The sequence below is a fragment of the Staurois parvus genome, unplaced genomic scaffold (genome assembly GCF_062004578.1).
Source record: "Staurois parvus isolate SC_StPar_1 unplaced genomic scaffold, SC_StPar_1.0 ptg000080l, whole genome shotgun sequence".
In the NCBI taxonomy this organism is placed as follows: domain Eukaryota; kingdom Metazoa; phylum Chordata; class Amphibia; order Anura; family Ranidae; genus Staurois; species Staurois parvus.
In genome coordinates this window covers 9,894,720-9,910,248 of record NW_028317876.1, presented here as the reverse complement: position 1 = coordinate 9,910,248, position 15,529 = coordinate 9,894,720, and the positions used below count along the sequence as shown (strand labels likewise).

Genomic DNA, 15,529 nt, shown 5'->3' with positions numbered 1-15,529 from the left:
GATGATCATTTTTTTTACACCCATAAAGGTTGTAAAAGCAAGCATTTCTCTTTCCCTCTGGCTGCATTCTTGCAGCCATTGAGAAATACTGTGAGAGCTGTGATTGGTCACAGCTTGTCACATGGTACAAGGCTGTTGTGAATAGCCTTGTACCATGTGATCTCTGTGATCATTCACAGATTTCACACGTAGTAAGCAATGATGTCAGAAGTGACATATTGCTTACTACTATTCATGTGATCACTGATTGGCCAATCAGGGATCACATGATTGGGACCTCACACAAAGGTCCCGTACAGCGATTGATGTTCCGCTGTGTCCTCCAGACACAGCAGGCACCGGATAGCGGTGCCGTGCGCTCCTAGGGAGCGCGCACAGGCTAAAATGGCGGGCGCCGTTTATGAACAGCAACCCGCCCCTGCGCCCCTGGTTAAGCTGCTTATCTAGACTGGAAATGCAGACCAATGGCTAACTGAAGGAGTGCACATAACAGGTCAACAGCACTGCTGCCATATGAGGGGAAGTAGTTTAGCGTTGTCAGCCTGCAACAGGAAGGGCTGTCACTGACAGGATCTCCATATAAGAAACTTTACAAGAGATATGCAAAAATGATTTGTTTAATAAAACTATGTGCAGTGAGGAATGATGCCAAACATACTTAAAATAGATTTAGGAATTACAAATACTTTAAGAATCTCAGTTCAAATCTGGCACTTACTTTTGACAATACCTTTAACGCATTAGCATGAGGTTGATCAGAGGGTCATTGCATCATCTCCTAGACAGTATATACTGTAGGTCTGTGTCAGCATAGAAAACCCACCTGTGAATAGATCAGTTTTTAGCACTTGGGAACAAATTATTGCAAGTGGTGTAAGAATATAATAGTATAAAATGTTAAACATGAGTTAATATTGAAATAAGCAGTAAACCAATAGTTATAATTTTAATACAGGCTTTTTGAAGGCATTTGTCATTAGAGAAATAAGCATATGAATTGTTTTTAAATAATTGTAGGCCTCATAGCTGGAAGGCTGTCATTATATTTTTGTCTCGTTGGCTCACAAGCTTTGATTAATTTGCTTGGCTAGATTGACGTTTCTTACCATGTAATTTGTGTTCATTTCATTACTTTCTTCTGTTTTGTTCCTTTTTTCCACCTAGAATGTTGGCATAGTTTCAGTGTAAGGTGAACAGGTGGCAGTAGTTAATACTCTGTAGATTAGATCAATTTGATGAAATTTCGAGGCCTAACTACAAGTCAGGCAAAGGAAACTAGAACTTGAGGCATACTGAAGATTTCTGAGGACTGATTTGGGAGTAATTACAAACCAGATGTACCTCTCCACAGAATAAATTGGATAATCATTAAAATACATAGATGTAAAGCATGTGTTTTCCTGTTTGCATAATAAAAACAAGCAGTATAATAAAGCAGTGAAACAGGTGTGTACTGTATACAGAAAGGAAAAGATGGTTGTTAGTAGAGGAGGGCATAAGGTCAAAAAGAAAGATCTTAGAAGTCCCAGAATACAAAAAAAGCAAATATAAGCATGTCTCTACACCAGTGGATGTAGCAATTGTGCTTTACATGTTCTGCAAAGATGAATAGAGCTTCATGAAAGTTGGACCACATTTCCCAGAGAGCAATTGTACGCGCTTTTTACAGGGCTCACAAGGGATTGGGGACTCTTCACAATTCACTACAGGTATCTTCCCTGCCACAGTTGCAGCCAAGGAAAGCACTGTGCCTCGGTAAAATGGAGGCTTTCCCAAAATGGTTATTGGAATTGAACTACTAATCTGGATACTGCGGAGTTGATTTATTAAAGTAATAGAGAATGTTCACTTAGCAAGGTTTAGTGAACGAGGTGCAACTGTGTTTACTTCCATCATCCAACTATGTGCAAGCAAGGATCCTGTTTTTCAGATTCCCTTGCATGTTTGGGTATTCAGAGTGAACATTTTGTATGGTGAACATTCACTTTGCTTAGTGAATAGATTCAACTTCAATTAGTAAATCACCCCCTTCATGTCCACTTTGTTCATTACTCTCTGGTAGTATGTTTTAGCTTGCCTTTTGGGAAGTGAGTGTGGCTGTGCAGTCTGTGGTACTAATAATATCTGTAGAGGTGTACCAGCAATGGTGTTGGGAGAGGGTAAAATTACCCACACAGGTGTAAGTTTGGCCTTGTCCTTGTCTATGACACAGTTGTTTAGCATTTATTGTAGATTTGGAACAGTGAGTGTTAGACAACTCGAAAGGGAACTTTAGATAACCTGTACTGCTCAGTGATTCCCTTTGCAATGTATTCAATGACTATTTCTTAAAACAAAGAATGTATGTATGCATAGATAGATATAAAACATTTGTTTAAAACTTAAGTAGAACATTTATATTGAGCCAAGACCATTCTAGTTTGCCATTACATTATCCTTGTGGGTCCAAGGCTTTTGGATTGTTTGCTGACCAGAGGAACCCTCAACATTGTATAAAACGTCTGTGTCACCGAGCTATTGAGCCGTGCAGTCAATCAGTCCATGTGAAAGCATAAAGTTTCTTTTGTTTACTGGCAATGTTTCTGCATTCTTACAAAACTGTATTTAAAATGTAAGCATTTGCATTTAATTGATAGTTCGGCTTAAATGTTATTCTCTTAAAAAAAAGCAACATATTACACATAACATTTAATTTTCTACTTGATTTTTCTCACATATAACTAGACGTGACGTGCTTCTTTTCTTCAAAATCATTATTTAGTTCTTTGCAGATTATCTCTCACACCATTCTGTAATTGAGCGTTTCCAGGTTATTAACCATCACTTTACACTTACTGTATACATAGTGATACAAAAAGTACTAAAACCAGAGAGTGCAAAATCTGGAGCAGCTCTGGATAGAAACCAATCAACTTCTAACTTCAGCTTGTTCAATTAAGCGTTAGCAAAACAAAAACTGGAAGCTGATCGGTTTCTATGCAGACCTGCACCAGATTTTTCACTCAACAGATTTAGAAATAAATCCCAATGTTTCAGTGATTTTACATGAGCTACATGTTGGCGCTTTTTTTTTTAGACTTTTCATTAATTATTTCCCTAAGACACAGTTGTAGTTTATAAACCATCAGATGAATTTTGGGTTACTTCCTACCTCCTTTTTGAAAGAAAGGAGATGACTGGGGATCTGTAAGGAGTTTGGGAGCATGTGAAAACAACTAACCACCATTTTGGTGACTTTAAATCATTACCCTTAAAATCTCTGATATGTTGCACATAATAAGGTTGGGTTGTGAATAAAATATTATCAATTTTAATTATTACTTATTTTACTCCATCACAATATATATATATATATATATATATATATATATATATTTAATTTTTTTTTTATTATTATTTTTATATTATTTATTATAAATTTATGTGAAAAATGTTTAAACCATCATACGTTAGAGTAAAATTTTGCATTGAATTCAAATGTTTTGAATAAAACAGCATGCTGATTTTACTACTTTTACTGCTTAGAATATCTGCCAAATGTAAACAATCACTTGATAAATTTGTGTGTTCCAGCTACAACAGTGAAGGTCGTCTCACCAATGTAACATTCCCAACGGGTGTTGTCACAAATCTCCATGGAGAGATGGACAAGGCCATCACAGTGGATATAGAGTCATCTAGCAGGGAGGAAGATGTCAGCATTACTTCCAATTTATCTTCTATCGATTCTTTCTATACCATGGTTCAAGGTAAGTGCATGTCATACTTTACAAGAGAAAGTGACTTTACAATTGCTTAGCGTTAGGACTGTGACTACATTAGTGATGCACTTGGGTACTTAAAGAGCTAAGAAGTGAAAGACTAATGAAAGCATAGATTACTTAAGAACCTAGATTTTGCCTTGCAGCTTTGAAAAAAATCTGGCTCATTATTTTCTTATTAGCTCACAAGTAGGCTGCATGAACGTTAACTGTTCCCTAAAGTGGAAACTTGCTCAAAATCGGTTTTGCTGTTTGCCCTTTTGTGTAGGTCAGTGATATCCCAATGTACACTTACCAGAATTGAAAGCTTAAGGAAGTTCTCTGCTTTAATGCTGTCTTTTTCATAATCTGTTTTTAGAACTTTGCCGTAAGACTTCCTATTTTTGGTGAAGTATTTCAAGCCATTATTATTATTCAGGATTTATATAGCACCAACAGTTTGTGCAGGACTTTACAACACAAGGGCAAACAGTACAATTACAATACAATTTAATACAGTAGGAATCAAAGGGCCCTGCTTATTCGAGCTTACAATCTAAGAGGGAGCCATGACACTTGACGCTTTTCACCAGTTACTGTAACACATGTAACTGTTCACATACATAGTGCCAGTTAAAAGTGTTTATAAACCCCATTAATAAATTACTTCTAGTTGCTTGGTCTGTTAAATATACCATTAAAATGTTCTGTAAAATCGGTCTGATAAGGTGCAAAAAATACCCGTTGATGTTGACAGAAATCTTGTCCTCTGATAATTTCTTGTCTGTTGTCTTGACACAGTAGGGTACTTGAGTTTTGTCATACAAGGACAGGACTACTAGCAGAATCATTAGGTTAAAATAAAGAAAAAAATGCAAATTAAATCCAATGCAGCCACAACAACTACTGTAAGGACCAGTGTAATCTGCAAAACATTACCTTTTTGTTTTTGGGTTTAGATATGTTTTAAGAGACAAACAGTACTTTAATAGTGAATGAAAGCAAGAAAAATGAGGGTTTTTCTTCAAAAGGCTAACGGGGGCAGGTGGAAATATCTCCCAAAGGTAGAGGAAATGGTGAAAACGCTACCTTCTTTAGGAAGGTTATATTTGATTCAGAGAACTAGAGGGCATGTTCTGCCTATAGAGGCATATTGTAGAAAAGTAGATTACCTCTTGCCCTCCCTGGTGCTGAGAGACAATTGTGCATTTATTTGTATAATATCTCTCTTTCAGCTTTGCATTGGCCCTCTGCATGTAACATAGGAAACATTTCTGCATATAGTCTTCAAATTTCTGTAGACACTGCAGTTGCCTCTACTGTCTTCAACCCTAGTCTTTTGCTTTAAAGCTCTGTTTTGATTTGGCTATGCATAATAAATGTTGACGGTGTGCTTACGCTGCACTTATCCATTTTTTGTTTTTTTTGGCTTACAGATCAACTGAGAAATAGCTATCAAGTTGGATATGATGGTTCTATCAGAATTATCTATGGTAATGGGCTGGATCTGCACTTCCAGACAGAACCTCATATCCTAGCTGGACCAGCTAATCCAACAGTGACAAAGAGAAACATGACACTTCCTGGAGAAAATGGGCATAATCTGGTGGAGTGGAGGTTCAGGAAAGAACAACTTCAGGGAAAAATTAATGTGTTTGGGCGGAAGCTCAGAGTAAGCATCACATTTACACACACATTTTATGTCTAATTGTGTTTTGCCTGTTCTGGTGCAGGAATTATTATTATTTCACTAAAATGCAGGAGAAAAGGAAAAAAAATCACCTACAACTCTGGATACAGTTTGTGCATTTAGTTAACTGGGATATTTTGTATTCTGCCAGTTGCCTATGATCAAGTCATACATTGCATCGCATAAGGATGAAAGCCAGCTGTGGCAGTAGGCTTCTTGTAAGGTATGAGATTGCCACACCTTCAACATTAACTAAATCATATCAGTGGGTTTGACATGAAACTATGAATCAAAAAATATTTTTTTTTCAACTCATGCTTGTGGTGATTGTAACTGTATTAGTGCAGTTGCAACAAAAACAATTGAGTATTGTTCTTAATACTTTTTTTTATTTGCACAAATATGCTAATTTTCAGGACAAGGTTTCAGGGTGTACCCCCTTCTTGTACAGGTAAACAAGAGAGAAATCCCTGCTCCAGGTCCACCAGCCACACACTGCCACTATAGCACTGAATATGTGCCAGCCCAGCTCACAACTGATGATGAAGAAAAAAGGAAGTCTGGACAGGCACACAACTGTAGAAATCACTTTTGTTTGGAAAATCACCAAACAGGGTTCAAACAAAAAGTAAGGGGCAGAATGTTAAAAGTTTGGTATTTACAAAGTGCCTGAGACTAGCATGTTTACAGCATCTAAGATTTAGGTCTCATTCATTTAGAATAGGTGCAGCCATGGAAGCTGCTAGAATGGGCATTGATGAAACAATAATCAAACAACTTGGTAGATAGGAATCAAAATTTTTTCATTTATATATCAGACCTGACCTTTCTATTTGAATTTCAGATAGTAAGAGATGCGTGTGGATAGTTGGACATTCATTTGTATTTTGGGCAAGAAAAAGAGCGGCTCAATGCTGTTATTCTGCTAACTTGTCCTTGGATCCGGAGCATTTTCAGATTTATTGGAAAGATGTTAGGGGTTTGAAATGGGTTAATTTATTTCTTCATCTTTCTAAGTTATTTGAAATTTGGCCTTCGCCTGACATGGTTATTATTCATCTTGGGGGAAAAGGCATAGGTAAAGTTAAAACTTCGGAATTGCTATTCATGATGAAGCAGGATTTACACCGTTTCAGATTAATAGCCCTGAATACTACATTAGTTTTTTCCTAAATAGTTCTATGTCTGTTATGGTTGTTGTACCCACAATTTAAAGCATTAGAGAAGATTAGGAGAAGGCTGAATAAGTCAATGGAAAAATGTATGCCACTGATTAATGGTTTTTCTTATCGACCTGTGGATCTTGAAGGCGGATTTAGTGGTCTTTACCGGTCAGACTGTATCCATTTATCGGACATAGGATTGATTATTTTCAATGTGGGATTACAAAATTATGTTGATCTGGCCGCGCTTTTGAGGTAGGCTGGGCTTGTAATACAAGTCCGGCTAGTGGGGCTTGTGTTGTATTTTATTTATGCTATGCTCGAGTCCTTAATGACTGAGCAATTCAGTTTTGGATCTTAACGTTCAGTAGAATATAAAGTTAATAAGAGAATTTTAAAGATATTATATATTATCTGAGTATTAATTTATTACACTAATAAAAATGCTGCTGCCAAAATTTTATGCCAACAAAGCGTTTTTTGTCATTACTTATTTATAGATAGTAGTAGTCGGGAAGGGAGTATGTGTGGCCTGCATTTCCATGCTAAAAGGGGGCACAAAATATCTGCCCACTTATATGGGCATGTGACTGCCTCTCCCTCTATTTGATTATAGGGTTGTTTATAGGTTTAATGAATCACCTCAGGGAGAGGTATATTATAGGTTAGTGTCCCTGTAAGAAACTGCAGGAGCGGGAAGAAAAGTACCCCACATGACTCAGGGAAAGTTCTAGAATTAGGGGCTTATTATATAAGGAACTGCCTGAAGAGGAATTGCGCCAGTTGGTCAGTGTTGCTCAGCAAGCTCCCCACCCTCCTACCCCTTGTCGCATGACACTTTATGTGGTTTGTCACCCTTTCGGAAAAAAAGGTGGGACTTGTGTTGTATTTTATTTATGCTATGCTCGAGTCCTTAATGACTGAGCAATTCAGTTTTGGACATTAACATTAAGTAGTATAAAACATTAATAAGAAGATTTTAAAGATATTATATATTATTTGAGTTTTAATTTGTTTACACTAATAAAAGTGCTGCGGTCAAAATTTTATGCCAACAATGCGTTTTGTGTCATTATTTATAGATAGTAGTATTTGGGGGAGGGAGTATGTGCGGTCTGCATTCCCATGATCTGCTGACATGTTTTGTACTACATTAGCCTTTACTCTTTGTGGTCTCCACCACTGCTGTCAGACATGCTCATATAAAATACTCAGCATCTCATCCACAGGTGAAACTGACAGAGTACCCTGCTCCTCTGTTGCTATTCTTTTGTGCGTTTAGCCTGTTTGGTGATTTTCTAAATAAAGGTGGTTTCTACAGTATAGTAGTGCAGCTGTCCAGATTTCCTTTTTCCCCTTTTTACAGCTTGGACAAGGGGGTTCACCCCGAAAGCTTGTCCTAAAAATTGGATGTAAGTGCAAATAAAAAAAGTATCATGAATAGGGCTCAATTAAGTTTATTTTCAACTCACATAGATCAAAATGAAGGTAGGTTTTTTTTTTAAATAACAAACATGTCATGCTCACCTGCTCTGTGCAATGGTTTTGCACAGAGCAGACCTAAACCTCCTCCTGGTGCTCCTGGCTCCTCCTCTTAGGCAAGTGTCCTCATAAGAAGGCACTTCCTATGTGGACATTCGTGCGGGCTCAGTTCCGAGCCGCGCTGCCTGCACCTATAGACACAGACAGTGCAGCTCGGCCCCGCTCCCTCGTCACAGAATTTGATTGACAGCAGTCCATCTGCCCTGCTTAGAGGAAGAGAGCTGCTGCACTGGAGCACAGTGCTGAATCGAGATCAGGCTCAAGTAAGTCTACAAAGGGAGGCTAGGGGATATCTTGCAACACAGAAGGTGTTTTTCGTTAATGCAGAGCAGGTAAAGGTAAAAATCTTTAAGCTTCTGAAATCACTTTAAAATTATAGGTGTGATGGAAATAAAACACTATACAATATACTAAGGGCACTTTTAAGACTACAATACAAAAGGAAGTACATTTTATAACATGAAAATGGTTTTGAAGGTGTAATACATATAAATGCAAGTGTACAATCCAAACACACACGTTCCTGCATTAAAAATGGCTATATGTATAAGTGGGTGCTGCAGCGACTGTCAGCTGGAACCGAACACAATCAGCGAGGGAGAATGTCACCAGCCCCCCGAGGATCACTAATATGGGTCTAGGAGTTTTAATGAACGATTACATAGTTATAGCAAGGCAAAGTTTCAAAATCTCGCAGGACCCCTTCATCAGGCATGTGACCATGTCATGCAAGACTCCGAAATGTTGCCTTGCTGTAACTATGTGATCATTCAAACTTCTGGACCCATATTGGTGATCCTCGGTGTGCTGGTGACATTCTCCCATACATATAAATATGTCACAGTTTTGTTTTTTTTTTTGGTTATTTTTTTTGGGGCGGAGATAATAAATAAAATGTATATTTATTTTACCTCAGAAGTGATGAAGTGATGCGGCAGTTAAACATAGGCATAAAAAGACATTTAGCTATAGATACTTTTAAACAGTTAGTGACATGCCAGGAGATCTGAATATTATCACAAAATGCATCTCTGTATTTCTTCTGGGTATTTGTAAAAAATTGTCCGTCCATCATCAAAAAGCTAGAAATTCAAGGCAGATTGCTAATTTACTTGTGTGTACGTTATAACATCTACAACTGTAGTAACTGGCAATATCTAAATTACAGGTTAGTTTTTAGTCTGTGCTTGAGCTAATCATTTCATCAGTAATCATGTTTTCTGTATTCTTTAAAGAAAATTTTATTATTAATATTCTATTATACTAAGAATAATTTTTTTTTATTTAGACTTGTTATTTGAAGGGTTGGAGTGATAGAGAGGATGTATCTACTTTAAGAGATTTTAGATTAAGTAAATAGAACTGTCAATTCATTTACTTTTAGTTAGCCTAGATTTGTTAGGGCAGGTGCAGCGTGACACTAGTTTGTTTGCAAGCCTCATACATAAAATAGCTGAACTCTGAAAATATTATGCCAAACAATCCACCCAAGCAGAAAAAAAAGAAAATAAACAGCTTTTATGGCAATTTAGATACTGTAAAATAAACCAGTTGCACTGTTTTTGACAAGTGAATGATTGCAATTATAATATGCTTTATGACTCTTTTGACCTTGAAAAAGGAATATAGCTATTAAAGCCCTTCTCGTGCAGAAAACAATGACAAATAAACCTACATATTATATGTTTAGAGTGCTTTTCGAAGAAAAACAAATTGCCTATGCATTTAATTGTAAATCACAATATTTGAGTAATATCACAGCATCAATAATATGTGACAAGTTATTTTTCATTCTACACTGTTCTAGAGTGTAAGATAGTTTGTCTCTGTCTGCTGTCATTGCTGTCAATAAAGTTTGATACACGGAGTGCAGCAGCTTCTAGTTATTTGGTTGCTTTTGCCTGGGTGGGTGATGAGCATTGTGACTGCTAGTGAACGAGCTCCCTCCAATACCTAGGTATCTAGATGTGTCCTTATGAAACTTTTCAATTAATACACGTTAGTCTTTTTTTAACAGATGACTACAATTCAAAGACCTCAATTTAGAAGAGGTTGAATAAATGCCAGACTGTCTCTGTGTTTAATGAAACCTTTTAAAACAGCAGTTAGTCTAATGCCTTACACTTATACCAAGTAGTTGCTAAATTAATTTACTGGCAAAGGAAATCAATCATCTTTAATGGTGTCTAAACAAAAAGCTGGTAGTTTGTGAAGTAATAAAGGCCCGGTTCCTCAGCATTTTGATTTATTGAACCTTCTTGTTTGCTTTATAAAAAGGTAAATGGCAGAAACCTTCTCTCAGTTGACTATGATCGAACCATGAAGACAGAAAAGATCTATGATGACCATCGAAAGTTCACCTTGAAGATAACCTATGATAGCGCTGGCCATCCCACGCTGTGGCTCCCTGGCACCAACTTCATGGCTGTCAATGTCACCTACTCATCAACTGGACAGATTGCAAGCATTCAGCGTGGAACAACCAGTGAAAGAGTTGAATATGATGGACAGGGTAGGATTGTATCAAGGTCATTTGCAGATGGCAAGATGTGGAGCTATACATACCTGGAGAAGGTGGGTTCTTGATCAATAAAAAATCGCAGCAGCCAAATTTACAGCATCATTTTTAAAAATGAAACTTATTGGTTGATCTACTGAAGGCAAATAGGCTGTTCACCTCCTAAGGAAATCTTTACTTTGCAAGGGAATGTACCTGTAGCGTTGTGAATGAGGTGAAAATTCACTTGACAAAAAAATACCCAATCAAAAAAAATGTATTTGTGTTTGCATATGATTGGATGATGAAAATCAGCAGAGCTTCACCTCATTCACTAACCAAAGAGAAAAATCCCTTGCAAAGTAAACAGCCAATTTTTCTATAGTAAATAGGGTCCTTAGGCTTCATTCCTACTGAAATAAATGTTAATCATAGCAATCCATGATTTTTAAAGTGCAGTTTAAGTGCGATGGTAAGATTTCCTAGTGGAATGCCTATTAGTGCACTTTATGTAAAATGCACCAAAACAGCTGCATGCAAGAGTTTAGGAGTGTGCCTATTATAGCATTGCTTATACTAGTGTTTGATTATCTAAACAATAAAAGATGAAATATAATTGACCACCATGGACAAACATTTTTCATGTATTTCTCCATCTTTTATTATAACAAATCCCCAGGTTTTCAGGCTATGCGTGTAAGAGGTAATTTTTCTGGTTGATCAATACTGCTTTAGTTAATCTTGTTTCTTCTCAGAGTGCTAGTTAGAGACTTTTAATTACAGCTTTTTAAATTATTAAGCACAGCTTCAGCAATATTGTAGAAAACAAGAGAAGCGTGCTGGAATTGTGGCTTCCTTCCTCATAGGTTAAAACTAGAATGAACAATGCGGGGGTGCCTCTGTCCGTCTGCTGTTGTTTTTTTCCCAGTTAAATAGAATAAAAACTTGCCTAATGTATGTGTGAGTATGAATATCCATATTATTAAACTTTTACTTCATGCATACTTTATGCTGAGATTGTGGAACACCCAAAGCAATTTTATATTGTTCTTGTTTTATATATCAAAATTATACAGCCTTGTTCTTGAAGGGCTTCTTTTATGTAGCACAGCAACGAAAAATATGCCAGGCTAAGTCGAAAAAATGAAATTATGTATCCCCGTTTGCCATGCTAATAGTATTTGACTTTTGCAAAGCCATTTAGGGAATATCACTGTTGAAGTGGCAACAGAGTAAACAGCAAACTGTATCTTTTTTTTTTTTTCAAGCAGAGAATAACAAAGTATTGCAAAATATAAAAGATTGCTTTAGCTGTACAGGGTGTTTTGTGTAACCAGCTTTCCTAGTCTACATCTACAACCATTTACATACACAATATTCATCCGCGTGGTTCCAAAACTCTGCAATCTGTCACAATTTAGCATAATTCCCCATGCTGAGCAAAATGCACAGAATTATAATAACTAAGCATGCCAAACACACCCGTTGGTGGAAGAGAATTAACTGACCTGCTCCAAATGGCACAAAAATGCAGCAGCACATTTCAGTAGGTATCTCTGTGATGGCACCAAAAGTCACAAAACTGTATTTGAAAGTGAAAGGATGACGATTGTATGAACAGAGGGAATATAGTTATGACCCTGCCTCTTGTCAGCATGAAAGGCAGTTTAGGATTTAAAAAACAGCTGCAACCTGCTTCTGGTCAAGAGACATCATTATAGAAAATGGCCTGAGCTCTATGGCAGGAGGAGGGAGGGTGAGGGCACAGTCAGTAAAATGATTTTGAATGGTACTCATTGTCACTGTATAAGGCAGAATCTTCAGTAAATTATAGCTTTATGGGTGAGAGATTTCTCTTTCCTGCACAAGCTCACTGGAAAGACTTATTGAAGGCATGGCTAGTAAGTCAAACCCCTATTATGAAAATATATGCGAACATAGTTAGGTCTAATTAACAAGTCACGTCACCCTCTGCATCCTGTTGAAATACTGGCACCATCGGCAGAATCACTTCTGTCTCAGTTATTACATATGACTTGCCCATAACCATTGACAATCTGCTTCTTGGCTGTTTGTGCTTGACAAAAGAATGGCACAATCAAAACAAGCAACACATTATAAATCTCTTGCTACTAATTGCAGGAAATGATACAATAAAACATCCACTAAATTAAGCAGAGAATTGCAAACAACATGTAGGGTCAAGGATGATTCAATTAAAAGAGAGAATTATTTTCTCGAGTGAAAAGCCTAATGGTATTATGCACAAAATCAGCAGTTATTTTTTCTGTATGTTTATTTTATTCATCATGGATGTTATTATTTGGTTTCCTTTTTTTTTTACAGACGATGGTGTTGTTGCTTCACAGTCAACGGCAGTACATTTTTGAATACGACTTATTGGACCGGTTATCTGCCATTACAATGCCTAGTGTTGCCAGACATACAATGCAAACAATTCGTTCCATTGGTTATTACAGAAACATATATAATCCACCAGAAAGTAACGCTTCTGTTATAATGGATTACAATGAGGAAGGCCAGCTTTTACAAACTGCCTTCCTTGGGACAGGTCGCCGTGTTCTCTATAAATATAAAAGGCAAACAAAAGTTTCAGAAGTTCTTTATGACAGCACACGAGTTAGCTTTACATATGACGAGACTGCGGGAGTATTGAAAACAGTTAACCTACAAGGTGATGGATTCATTTGCACTATTCGATACCGACAAATTGGCCCCTTGATTGATCGACAGATATTCCGCTTTAGTGAAGATGGCATGGTTAATGCAAGATTTGACTACAGCTATGATAACAACTTCAGAATCACAAGCATGCAGGGTGTGATCAACGAAACTCCATTGCCTATTGAATTATATCAGTTTGATGACATATCAGGAAAAATGGACCAATTTGGAAAATTTGGTGTTCTTCACTATGAGGTCATTAAGGTAATTTCCACAGCTGTTATGACATACACCAAGCACTTTGATGCCCACGGTCGAGTTAGGGAGGTTCGGTATGATGTCCTGAGGTCAGAAATGTATAGACTCACTGTACAGTATGACAGCATGGGGAGAGTTACTAAACGGGAAATTAAAATTGGACCTTTCGCTAATACGACTAAATATGCTTATGAATATGATGGCGATGGTCAACTTCAAACTGTTCTCCTGAATGAAAAGATTATGTGGAGATACAATTATGATTTAAATGGTAATCTTCATTTGCTGAATCCAAGTAACAGTGGAAGGTTGACTCCTCTTCGGTATGATCTGAGAGACAGGATAACAAGACTAGGCGACGTCCAGTACAGAATGGATGAAGATGGCTTCTTGCGCCAGAGAGGGACTGAGATCTTTGAATATAGCTCTAAGGGTCTTCTCACCAGAGTTTACAGCAAAGGCAGTGGGTGGACTGTTATATACCGATATGATGGCCTTGGTCGTAGAATATCCAGTAAAACAAGTCTTGGAAAACACCTTCAATTTTTTTATGCTGATCTCAATTATCCATCAAGAATAACCCATGTATATAACCATTCCAGCTCTGAGATAACTTGTCTTTATTATGACCTTCAAGGACATCTTTTTGCCATGGAGATTAGCAGCGGGGAAGAGTTTTATATTGCATCAGACAACAATGGCTCACCCCTGGCTGTTTTCAGTAGCAATGGTCTCATGCTTAAACATATCCAGTATACTGCCTTTGGAGAAATGTATTTTGACTCTAATCCTGACTTCCAGTTGGTGATAGGATTTCATGGAGGCCTGTATGATCCACTCACAAAGCTTGTCCATTTTGGACAGAGGGACTATGATATATTGGCTGGGCGCTGGACTACGCCTGATATTGAGATATGGAAGAGGATTGGCAAGGACCCAGCACCATTCAACTTATACATGTTTAAAAACAACAACCCTGTCAGTAAACTTTATGATATCAAGGATTACACAGGTAATAACAATTTATAATTAATGTAAACTTGTCACAAACCTGGGCACTTTGCATGTAATGTAAAAATGCATAAGCAGAGGTTACCTTTGCTAAAATCTACATCAAATTGATTAGCGTATCCAGACATGTAGGCAAATATTATATGGTCGTTTCCTGTAAAAGTCAGACTTGGTGCCACCCTCTGCTGTTCAAGTTTTCCTTTTGGTCATTTAATATGTTATGAATTTTCCTCGATGGCTAATTATGCATGGATGAGGGCAGGGTCAAACTTTACCTTTGCATGAATAGTCAAGATTTTTGTTGAATTTCAGATGTCTGTATCTCTATATCTGTTGTTTATTCTGAGATGCAGTTTTTCACTGAAGGAAACCTGTAATTATCTATGTATTTAGCATATACTTGAACTGCCCAGGTTTATTATAGGCTTACTTTAAGAAGATTAACACCACCCAAATATTATAGTAGCATAAAGATAAAATTACTGATATTTTGTGGAAAATAAACATAAAATGTAATGGAGAAAAAGTTGATAACGAAACTGAAGGAAGTAAAAATAATTTATACCTAGGTGAAACTCCAGGAAAATATAAGTGAAGGCTGAAAAAATAACATGCCTTAATCACCTGCAGGTGGAGAGCCAGTATTGTGTACCAGTGAATCTGGCACTCAGTGCTGGCTCTGGAACATTGAACAGGTTTTCTGACACTGGATAGCTTGGTAAGAACAGACAAGAGTACAAGAGAGCAGGAGGCTGACCTCAAGGATGTGGTCATGATACTTCATTGGCGAGTAAAGCCCATTACTTTTAGGATTTGCTAATGAGGGTAACAACAATTTTCAAAGTTGTATATATTTTTCTGTCTGGCGACTACAAAGGACCTGTTTAAAATTTCAAGCATATACTGGTTTTAAGGCAGCAAAAAGAACTGGATCACTAAAAGA

The 15,529-nt window shown here is 37.2% G+C and overlaps 1 protein-coding gene and 1 pseudogene across 14 annotated transcripts in view; both read left to right on the top strand.

Annotated features, from left to right (window-relative positions):
• The window catches only part of TENM3 (teneurin transmembrane protein 3), a 1,391,898-nt gene that overhangs the window by 1,362,851 nt on the left and 13,518 nt on the right, over nt 1–15,529 (top strand). For all 14 annotated transcript variants that reach the window (XM_089669645.1, XM_089669651.1, XM_089669650.1 and 11 more), the window contains 4 exons: nt 3,574–3,749; nt 5,177–5,412; nt 10,413–10,709; nt 12,979–14,587. In XM_089669645.1, the coding sequence (XP_089525771.1) occupies nt 3,574–3,749; nt 5,177–5,412; nt 10,413–10,709; nt 12,979–14,587 (2,318 nt within the window). The remainder of the gene's footprint in view (nt 1–3,573; nt 3,750–5,176; nt 5,413–10,412; nt 10,710–12,978; nt 14,588–15,529) is intronic.
• On the top strand, nt 6,163–8,099 carry LOC149469212 (uncharacterized; annotated as a pseudogene).